The following is a 12,184-nucleotide window of genomic DNA, read 5'->3' as shown; positions in this document are numbered from 1 at the left end:
TACGAGGTGTGAATGCCTGCTGTGGCAGTAGATTGTGTCAACAATTATACTGATGGCTGAGTGCTGACATGAAGTTTAACCCACTCCCTCTCTTCTTATTTTAATTGCATTTTTATCTCTCAGTTAATGTGATTATGTTCATACTCTTAGCAATGTCACCGTGTCTTTTTTTTTAATAAAAGGAAGGAATATAAAGGGGCCTTTTAGAAAGCAACAATTCATCCCACCAGTACTGTAGAACTTCTACTATATGCAGGTGTCAGAAGCAAGGGGCAGAGTGTCAGAATTCATCCTGTCCCTGTACCCTTGTTTCATTCCTTTTATCTTTCGATCTCCATAGATAGCCCTGTAGCCCTGACAGGTCATCCTGAAATGAGACATGCTGACCAATCAGAAATAAATAGCCAAAGATGATCCTAACAAATGACTAAAAGATATAAATTCCATTATATTCTAAGTCCATAACTCATCCCACAAAAAAGCATATGAGTCAAATAAACATTGTATTTTGCAAATCACGTATGGCTGAATTCAGGCCAGTAGCATTGTCCTTTTGACTATTACCTGGGCTCAACCATAATTCTTGGCGAGGGTCACACAATTTTTGTTTTAGGAATTAGATCAGCAACACACACTATGCTAGTGCGCTACTCAATCAACTTTCCAAAAGAAGCTTATAACCAAGAAGAAAGTAATAGCAGAAAAGATAGAGTCAATGAAAAAAGTCAGGAATAAATAAGACTATGAAAACCAAGTCCATCATTCTGAAGGTTGCTTAGTCCAAAGTAAATCGTAAGACTAGTACTTGGGTCTCATTTCTTGACCAGAGTATATTAATGTATGTACTACTTTCAGTTTTAAATATCATGATTTTAGTAGGTCATGTGTTATGGGCATTCTAGTCCAGTAAAAAAGATCAATGAGGCAACATTGTTTTAGACCTGACACTTCATAGCCTTTGTATGTAGCCTTGGCATTCTGTGTTTTAATCCCTAATTTATATTTGGCTGGTGAAATGTCATCAAACTTAATTTTTCTTCTTAAATACTCTATGCATTTTCAATCATTTCTTCTTGAGAATAACTTGGACATATCAGCAGTAAGAGAACTACTGTTTCCACCATTTGTCACATGGCACTGCTTATTTTTGTCCCTGTGGGCCTTGTCTACAGAGACAATTGCAGTGAAGGCCATGGCCCTTCCCACTACTCACCTCGTCCGAGTATTTAAGGTCACGTCAGCTCTTTCAGGTTTAAAAACTCTTCTTGCCTTCAGCCTTTATCTAAAAATGGATGTAAAAACAAAATTATCAAGGGATCCTTCTGAACAAAATGCTTTCCTTGCTCTAGCAGTGCTCAGGAAAACTGAGGCTAACTGCAATTCTGGCCCCTCAACATGGGATAACTATCATGCAAACCATGCTCCTTTGAAAAAATTCTGCTTTAGATGGCATCCTCTTCCATATTTTGAACTTCTAAATCCATTTTGGTGTGCATGGGATATTTAGGTTCCATTTTATATTAACAACAGTATCTTAATAAAAACTGTAAAATAGGCTCTTTCTATGCTCCAGGAATTTACAGTGTGTTAAGATTGAGTCTGATAAACACTTGTCTGAGAAGAGTTCTCTTCGAGTGTTGTTTTGGAAAAGACAATAAAGTCTGCTGTTTGGGTAAGGGCGCCGCCACCTTATACCATCTGGTGGGGAAATACTCCATGAGAGATATGGGATCAAAGTCATCCCTCTGGGGTTCCGTGGCACAAGAACTGAAGAAAGGGGAGATGTGGCAGCTCATAACATGTCTTGGCAGTTAACAGCCATTAAACTGGGGTGAAGGGCACATTGCCTTTCAGCCCTTCTGCCTTCAGATTGACTGCGTTGATGAGAAAGTGTTGACTAAAACTTTTCAGTTCTGTTTAGATTCTAGCCACACTTGTTTTCTCCCCTCCTGGCATGGTTATTGAAAAACAGATTTTGAGGACTTTATTAAACTGTTTGCTGGAGCATTTCATTTAGATATCGAGGTCCTTTCGAGGTAACTTGGACACCTAGAACTGAATGACTGTCATTCATCCTCCTCTATTTAGTGCAACATTTCCAGCCAATTATAGTTTCACTGTGTTCAGTCACTAGAATAAAAAGTCTTGAAGTGTAATAAGCGATGACTTAAGTGCCTCAGTGTGTAACAGATACCATGTTTATGAGCGATTTGTCTCATAGGCAGAAGCAGTTTTTCACCTCCAGATGAAAAGGTGACTGAGGTGATCCATTTGTGAGCAGCACCGATGCAGCCAGGCCTGGGTGCAGTTGGAGCTGCCATTCACAAAATTGAAATACTGAACTGAGGCATTCATTGCCCATTCCAAGAAATACAACAAAAAGGCCTGGATCTGTATTTCAAGTCTTGTTGATGCTATTGGCTTAGACATGTTCCCATTATTGGGTCTCTTTTGCAAGCCTAAATTTGAGCCTGAAGAATTTCTCCATATAAATGTCTTAAGTATTGCAGTGGCACATCCATCACCTTTTTGCTTTTGAATTACAAAGATAACCTTAAGATATGAGCTTTATCCTGGGCAATGTGATACATACACAGAAAGGGTGAGCCTCCTTAGTGATGAAATCAGCCAATGCCCAAGAGGCAAATAATAGGCAGAAAGGATAGAGAGAGGATGAAAAAATTGATTCTTTTCCATTAAACTGTACGTGACGTGTTTTTTATGAAGTAGGCATCAGCTGAAAGAAATATTTTTTCAACTAAAAAGAGATTGATGGTGAGGGAGAGGAAAAGAATGTAAGGAATCAGGGGATAAATTTGTGTCTTATTCCATAACCATCTCCAATAATGAGAAAGTTGAAAAGCATTCCATTGTGATTACTTCAAATGTTTCCTTGGACTTGGTGCTCTTAAAACTCTTTAATGTTAATAATAGCTTTGGGTTTTTTAAAAGTGCATTTGGACATCACACTTTATAATTTTCTCAGTTCTAAGTGTTGTGTTGCTTATTTTCAGGTTTACCAAAGATGCAGGTCATTAGGAACTATACTGGAACGCCAGCCCCTCCTCTTCATGAAGGACCCCCGTTACACATCCAGGCAGGAGATACAGTTGAACTTCTGAGAGGAGATGCACACAGTCTGTTTTGGCAGGTACTATCCACATTACAGTTTTTTAGATTTAACGGATGATTTATTACCACTTGGAGAATAAAGCTATCTTTAGAAACTGATTGTATGCTTTCAGCTTCAGAAATTTTACATGATGTGAGGAAAAATATTTTTTATTAACCACCCTCAAATTTACCAACGCTAAAGTGGCAATGAGTGTTAGAACACTAAAAAAATAGTATCTGTGCTATGAATCGAATTACCATTTATATTAAGAATTCATACTTTGACAGAGCATTTTTTCCAAAAGTAGGACCTTGGGTATCATCTAATTCACATGGCTTTCACATATTCGCACTTCACTTCAGAGGAACTAGCTTGCCAGTGGCCATTTCTGGCCATATTTCATTTGTGCCTACCCACAGTAATACCTGAAGCTATTAGAGGTGCCATGGGCATTATTTATGAAATAAATAAAATGTGAAAAGTAAGTATGTTGATGTTTGCTGGTGATGAAATCTCTCTTATCCAGTTAGCCTGCTTTGGTTCAAGGGTATTGTTAACTGAGGTAAATAAGGTATAGTATTAAGATTTGATACAGCTTGATGGTAGAACATTGCTGTTCATTAAATTATTCTGTATTTTCATGTAGATGTTAGAAATACTTCCCAACATCTTAAAGAAAGAGTGTTAAAAGTGTTGTGTGTTGAGGAAGAAAACGGTGGGATCAACAGAAAGCTTAGCACGAGTGAAATTTTCTAGGGGTGAAGAGACCAGAAAAGGACTGTTAGATAATAATCCATTGATCACATGTGTAAATGATAGCTATTTTGTTTGTATAAAATATCTTATTGTCTGCCATCTTGTTATAGAAGAATGCCCCTAAGTTGGACATTTAGCTCCAACCACATTTCAGTTTCTGTAGCCAGTGGCTTTTCCAGAACTCCACCATCCTTCTTAAGTATCCTACTCTTCTCATACCTCATTCTTCCCAAAAAAGGAAGAGAGAGAATGACAGACTTCAATTCTACTAACTCTTCCATCCACTCCTGCATCTCCCAGCCCAACCACAAGACACACCTTGTGTACGCATAAGAGTCCTCTTATTCAAGGCTTACCTTTTGCTTGGAGTTTTCCATCCCACACTTCATCAGTTGGCTCTTGACCCCTACATTTTCAATTTTATTCTCTCCACTGGCTCCTTTTCTATAGCTTATAAATATGCTCAAGCTCCTCCTATCTTAAAACACATATAACTCAACGTGTTGTCTAGTTAGGTCAGTCTCCTGCTCCCTCACTCCCTCTCATCCTCTCCCTCTCTCGTTCCTGTAGCTGAACTTCTTGAGAGAGTAGTCTGTACTCAGTCTCTGCCTCCTTATGTCCTATTCGTAATGCAGTCTCCTGCAGAAACTACTCCTACTTGGATTACTAATGCCACTTAAAAAAAAATAACAACAACTTTGAGATATATAATCAGGTACACATACTTAAAGTGTAGTTGAATTTGATAAGTTTTGTCAAATGTATATATAAGTGAAAGCACTGTTAGTCAAGATGATAAAATCAGCCCCCAGAGTTTTTGTGTGCCCCTTTGTAATCTCCCTCCTACCTCTGCTTCTTGCACCTCCCCAACCCCCAGCCAACTGTGGTTCTGCTTTCACACTATGAATTTCATTTTTCAGAATTTTATATAGTACATAATATAGTATGTATTCTTTTTTGTATGGCTTCTTTCACTTAACATAACTATCTTGAGATTAAAACATGTTACTTTGTGTAGCAGTAGTTCTATCATTTTTTTAAAACTGCTTTATGGAGGTATGATTAACATACAAAAAGCTGTACATACTTAATGCATACAGCTTGATGAGTTTGGAGAAACTATCTCCATAATTTATGCCATAAACATACCCATCACTTCTAAAAGTTTCCTCCTGTCCTCTTTATTATTATTATTATTATTTTTGTGGTATGCAGGCCTCTCACTGCTGTGCCCTCTCCTGTTGCGGAGCATAGGCTCCGGACGTGCAGGCTCGCCGGCCATGGCTCACGGGCCCAGCCGCTCCGCGGCATGTGGGATCCTCCCGGACCGGGGCACGAACCCGTGTCCCCTGCATCGGCAGGCGGACTCTCAACCACTGCGCCACCAGGGAAGCCCTATTTTTTATTTTATATTTTGTGATTAACAACATTCAACATTAAGATCTACCCTATTAGGAAAATATATAGTACAGTATTACTAACTATAAACTCTGTGCTGTACAGTAGAACTCTAGGAGTTATCCGTCTTGCATAACTGAAACTTGTACTCTTGACTACTCCGTCCCCATTTCCCCCTTCACCCATTCTTTGGCCACCCCTGTTCTACTCTCTGCTTCTATGAGTTTGACTATTTTAGATTCCTCATATAAGCACAGGAAAGACTTGGAAGCAACCTAAATATCCATCAATGGATGAATGAGTAAATTAAGAAAATGTGGTATATAACATAATGGAATACTATGCAGACTTTGAAAAGAAGGAAATCCTCCCATTTGCAAAAACATGGAAGAACTTGGGCGACATATGCTAAGTGAAAGAAGTTCTTTCTTTTTATTGCTGATTATTATTCCAGGTATGGGTTTAGCACAGTTTATCCAGTAGCCTATTGAGGGGCTTTCAGGTTATTACTGTTTGGGGCTGTAACAAATAACCCACTATGGGGAAGACCATCAAGATGGCGGAGGAATAAGACTTGGAGATCACCTTTCTCCCCACAAATGCATCAAAAATACATCTACATGTGGAACAACTCCTACGGAACACCTAATGAATGCTGGCAGAAGACCTCAGGCTTCCCAAAAGGCAAGAAACTCCACACGTACCTGGGTAGGGCAAAAGAAAAAAGAAAAAACAGAGACAAAAGAATAGGGACGGGACCTGCACCTCAGGGAGGGAGCTGTGAAGGAGTAAAAGTTTCCACACACTAGGAAGCCCCTTCACTGACAGAGACAGGGGGTGGCGGGGTGGGGGTTGAAGCTTCAGAACCATGGAGGAGAGCGCAGCAACAGGGGTGCAGAGGGCAAAGCAGAGAGATTCCCTCACAGAGGATTGGTGCCGACCAGCTCTTACCAGCCTGAGAGGCTTGTCTGCTCACCCGCCGGGGCAGGCAGGGGCTGGGAGCTGAGCCTCAGGCTTTGGAGGTCAGATCCCAGGGAGAGGACTGGGGTTGACTGCACGAACACAGCCTGATAGGGGCTAGTGCGCCACAGCTAGTGGGGAGGGAGTCCGGGAAAAAGTCTGGAGCTGCCTAAGAAGCAAGAGACCATTGTTTAGGGGTACGCAAGGAGAGGGGATTCAGAGCACCACCTAAACGAGCTCCAGAGACGGGTGCGAGCTGCGGCTATCAGCGCAGACACCGGAGACGGGCATGAGACGCTAAGGCTGCTGCTGCAGCCACCAAGAAGCCTGTGTGCAAGCAAAGGTCACTATCCACACCTCCCCTCCTGGGAGCCTGTGCAGCCCGCCACTGCCAGGGTCCCGTGATCCAGGGACAACTTCCCCAGGAGAACACATGCCACATCTCGGTCTGTAGCAACGTCATGCTGGCCTCTGCCGCCGCAGGCTCGCCCGGCATTCTGTACTCCTCCCTCCCCCCAAGCCTGAGTGACCCAGAGCCCCCTAATCAGCCAGTCCTTAAACCCTCTCCTGTCTGGGCGAAGAACAGACACCAGAGGACGACCTACACACAGAGGTGGGGCCAAAACCAAAGCTGAACCCCAGTAGCTGTGTAAACAAAGAAGAGAAAGGGAAATTACTCCCAGTAGCCTCAGGAGCAGCAGATTAAATCTCCAGAATCAACTTGATGTACCCTGCATCTGTGGAATACCTGAATAGACAATGAATCATCCCAAAATTGAGGTGGTGGACTTTGGGAGCAACTGTAGACTTGGGGTTTGCTGTATGCGACTGACTAGTTTCTGATTTTTATGTTTATCTTAGTATTGTTTTTAGCTCCTATTATCATTGAAGGATTTGTTTATTGGTTTGGTTGCTCTCTCCTTTTTCTATTTATTACTTTTTTATTTTTTCATTTTAATAATATTTTTTTATTTTTTATTTTAATAACTATTTTATTTTATTATTTTTTTTCGTCATTCTTTTTTCTCTCTGTCTTCTTCTGAGCTGTGTGGCTGACAGAATCTTGGTGTTCCGGCCAGGTGTCAGGCCTGAGCCCCTGAGGTGGGAGAGCCGAGTTCAGGACATTGGTCCACCAGAAAACCCTGGCCTCACATGACATTAATCAGCGAGAGCTGTCCCAGAGATCTCTGTCTCAACGCTGAAAGCGAACTCCACTCAATGACTAGCAAGCTCCAGTGCTGGACACCCCACGCCAAACAACTAGCAAGACAGGAACACAACTCCACCCGTTAACAGAGAGGCTGCCTAAAATCATAATGAGTTCACAGACACCCCAAAACACACCACTGGACGTGGTCCTGCCCACCAGAAAGACAAGATCAAGCCTCATCCACCAGAACACAGGCACCAGTCCCCTCCATGAGGAAGCCTACACAACCCACTGAAGCTACCTTACCCACTGTGGGCAGATACCAAAAACAATGGGAACTATGAACCTGCAGCCTGTGAAAAGGAGACCCCAAACACAGTAAGTTAAGCAAAATGAGAAGACAGAGAAATATGCAGCAGATGAAGGAGCAAGGTAAAAACCCACCAGACCAAGCAAATGAAGAGGAAACAGGCAATCTACCTGAAAAAGAATTCACAGTACTGATAGTAAAGATGATCCAAAATCTTGGAAACAGAATGGAGAAAATATAAGAAATGTTTAACAAGGACCTTGAAGAAATATAGAGCAAACAAACAATGATGAACAACACAATAAATGAAATTAAAAATTCGCTGGAAGGAATCAATAGCAGAAGAACTGAGGCAGAACAACAGACAATTGACCTGGAAGATAAAATAAACAACTACTGCAGAGCAGAATAAAGAAAAATGAATGAAAAGAATTAAGGACAGTCTCAGAGACCTCTGGGACAACATTAAATGCACCAACATTCGAATTATAGGGGTCCCAGAAGAAGAAGAGAAAAAAAAAGGGACTGAGAAAATATTTAAAGAGATTATAGTTGAAAAGTGCCCTAATATGGGAAAGGAAGTAGTCAATCAAATCCAGGAGGCGCAGAGGGTTCCATACAGGATAAATCCAAAGAGAAACACACCAAGACACATTAATCAAACTATCAAAAACTAAATACAAAGAAAAAATATTAAAAGCAGCAAGGGAAAAATAACATACAAGGGAATCCCCATAAGGTTAAGAGCTCATCTTTCAGCAGAAACTCTGCAAGCCAGAAGGGACTGGCAGGACATATTTAAAGTGATGAAAGGGAAAAACCTACAACCAAGATTACTCTACCCAGCAAGGATCTCATTCACATTCAACAGAGAAATTAAAAACTTTACAGACAAGCAAAAGCTAAGAGGATTCAGCACCACCAAACCAGCTTTACAACAAATACTAAAGGAACTTCTCTAGGCAGGAAACACAACAGAAGAAAAGACCTAAGGAAACAAACCCAAAACAATTAAGAAAATGTTAATAGGAACATACATATTGATAAATACCTTAAATGTAAATGGATTAAATGCTCCAACCAAAAGACACAGACTGGCTGAATGGATACAAAAACAAGACCCCTATGTATGCTGTCTACAACAGACCCACTTCAGACCTAGAGACACATACAGACTGAAAGCGAGGGGATGGAAAAAGATATTCCATGCAAATGGAAACCAAAAGAAAGCTGGAGTAGCAATTCTCATATCAGACAAAATAGACTTTAAAATAAAGACTACTAGAAGAGACAAAGAAGGACACTACATAATGATCAAGGGATTGATCCAAGAAGAAGATATAACAATTGTAAATATTTACACACCCAACATAGGAGCACCTCAATACATGAGGCAAATGCTAACAGCCATAAAAGGGGAAATCAACAGTAACACAAACATAGTAGGGGACTTTAACACCCCACTTTCACCAATGGACAGATCATCCAAAATGAAAATAAATAAGGAAACACAAGCTTTAAATGATACATTAAACAAGATGGACTTAATTGATATTTATAGGGCATTCCATCCAAAAACAATAGAATACACTTTCTTCTCAAGTGCTCATGGAACATTCTCCAGGATAGATCATATCTTGTGTCACAAATCAAGCCTTGGTAAATTTAAGAAAATTGAAATCATATCAAGTATCTTTTCCAACCACAATGCTATGAGACTAGATATCAATTACAGGAAAAAAAAACTTTAAAAAAATACAAGTACGTGGAGGCTAAACAATACACTACTAAATAACCATGAGATCACTGAAGAAATCAAAGAGGAAATCAAAAAAGACCTAGAAACACATGACAGTGAAAACACGACGACCCAAAATCTATGGGATGCAGCAAAAGCAGTTCAAACAGGGAAGTTTATAGCAATAGAGTCCTACCTCAAGAAACAAGAAGAATCTCAAATAAACAATTTAAACTTACACCTAAAGCAATTAGAGAAAGAAGAACAAAAAAGCGCCAAAGTTAGCAGAAGGAAAGAAACCATAAAGATCAGATAAGAAATAAATGAAAAAGAAATGAAGGAAACAATAGCAAAGATCAATAAAACTAAAAGCTGGTTCTTTGAGAAGATAAACAAAATTGATAAACCATTAACCAGACTCATCAAGAAAAAAAGGGAGGGATTCCCTGGTGGCGCAGTGGTTGAGAATCCGCCTGCTGATGCAGGGAACACGGGTTCGTGCCCCGGTACGGGAAGATCCCACGTGCCGCGGAACAGCTGGGCCCATGAGCCATGGCCACTGAGCTTGTGCGTCCGGAGCCTGTGCTCTGCAACGGGAGAGGCCACGACAGTGAGAGGCCCGCGTACCACAAAAAAAAAAAAAAAAAAAAAAAAAAAAGAAAAGAAAAAAGGGAGAAGACTCAAATCAACAGAATTAGAAATGAAAAAGGAGAAGTAACAACTGATGCAGCAGAAATACAAAGAATCATGAGAGATTACTACAGGCAACTATATGCCAATAAAATGGACAACCTGGATGAAATGGACAAATTCTTAGAAAAGCACAACCTTCTGAGACTGAACCAGGAAGAAATAGATAATATAAACAGACCAATCATAAGCAGTGAAATTGAAACTGTTATTAAAAGTCTTCCAACAAACAAAAGCCCAGGACCAGATGGCTTCACAGGTGAATTCTATCAAAGATTTAGAAAACAGCTAACACCTATCCTTCTCAAACTCTTCCAAAATATACCAGAGGGAGGAGCACTCCCACACTCATTCTATGAGGCCACCATCACCCTGATACCAAAACCAGACAAAGATGTCACAAAAAAAGAAAACTACAGGCCAATATCACTGATGAACGTAGATGCAAAAATCCTCAACAAAATACTAGCAAACAGAATCCAACAGCACATTAAAAGGATCATACACCATGATCAAGTGGGGTTTAGCCAAGGAATGCAAGGATTCTTCAATATGTGTAAATCAGTCAATGTGATACACCATATTAACAAATTGAAGAATAAAAAACATATGATCATCTCAATAGATGCAGAAAAAACTTTTGACAAAATTCAACACCCATTTATGATAAAAAAAAAAAAACCCTCCAGAAAGTGGGCATAGAGGGAACTTACCTCAACTTAGTAAAGGCCATATATGACAAACCCACAGCCAACATCGTTCTCAATGGTGAAAAACTGAAACCATTTCCACTAGGATCAGGAACGAGACGAGATTGCCCACTCTCACCACTATTATTCAACATAGTTTTGAAAGTTTTACCCACAGCACTCAGAGAAGAAAAAGAAATAAAAGGAATACAAATCAGAAAAGAAGAAGTAAATCTGTCACTGTTTGCAGATGACATGATACTATACATAGAGAATCCTAAAGATGCTACCAGAAAACTACTAGAGCTAATCAATGAATCTGTTAAAGTAGCAGGATACAAAATTGATGCACAGAAATCTCTTGCATTCCCATACACTAATGATGAAAAATCTGAAAGAGAAATTAAGGAAACACTCCCATTTACCATTGCAACACGAAGAATAAAATACCTAGGAATAAACCTACCTAAGGAGACAAAAGACCTATATGCAGAGAACTATAAGACACTGATGAAAGAAGTTAAAGATGATACAAACAGATGGAGAGATATACCATGTTCTTGGATGGGAAGAATCAACATTGTGAAAATGACTATACTACCCAAAGCAATCTACAGATTCCGCTCAATCCCTCTCAAACTGCCAATGGCATCTTTCACAGGACTAAAACAAAAAATTTCACAATCTGTATGGGAACATAAAAGACCCCGGATAGCCAAAGCAATCCTGAGAAAGAAAAACGGAGCTGGAGGAATGAGGCTACCTAACTTCGGACTCTACTAAAAAGCTACAGTAATCAAGACAGTATGGTACTGGCACAAAAACAGCAATATAGATCAGTGGCACAGGATAGAAAGCCCAGAGATAAACCCACAGATATATGGTTACCTTATGTTTGATAAAGGAGGCAAGAATATACAGTGGAGAAAAGACAGCCTCTTCAATAAGAGGTGCTGGGAAAACTGGACAGCTACATGTAAAAGTATGAAATTAGAACACTCCCTAACACCATATACCAAAATAAACTCTAAATGGATTAAAGACCTAAATGTAAGGCCAGACACTGTAAAACTCTTAGAGGAAAACAGGCAGAACACTCTGTGACATAAATCACAGCAAGGTCCTTTTTGACCCACCGCCTAGAGAGATGGAAATAAAAACAAAAGTAAACAAATGGGACCTAATGAAACTTAAAAGCTTTTGCATAGCAAAGGAAACCATAAACAAGATGAAAAGACAACCCTCAGAATGGGAGAAAAGATTTGCAAGTAAAGCAACTGACAAAGGATTAATCTCCAAAATATACAAGCAGCTCATGCAGCTCAGTACCAAAAAAAAACAAACAACCCAATCCAAAAATGGGCAGGAGACCTAAACA

The 12,184-nt window shown here is 39.9% G+C and overlaps 1 protein-coding gene across 1 annotated transcript in view; it reads left to right on the top strand.

The window, feature by feature from the left end:
* The window catches only part of VAV3 (vav guanine nucleotide exchange factor 3), a 404,602-nt gene that overhangs the window by 317,593 nt on the left and 74,825 nt on the right, over positions 1 to 12,184 (top strand). Inside the window, exon 20 of the mRNA XM_082613120.1 lies at positions 3,015 to 3,151. Coding sequence (XP_082469246.1) covers positions 3,015 to 3,151 — 137 coding nt within the window. The remainder of the gene's footprint in view (positions 1 to 3,014; positions 3,152 to 12,184) is intronic.

The sequence above is a fragment of the Mesoplodon mirus genome (genome assembly GCF_964341445.2).
Source record: "Mesoplodon mirus genome assembly, chromosome: 3".
Lineage (NCBI taxonomy): Eukaryota > Metazoa > Chordata > Mammalia > Artiodactyla > Ziphiidae > Mesoplodon > Mesoplodon mirus.
Note: the sequence above shows the minus strand (reverse complement) of the source record. Positions and strands in the feature narration are given on the sequence as shown.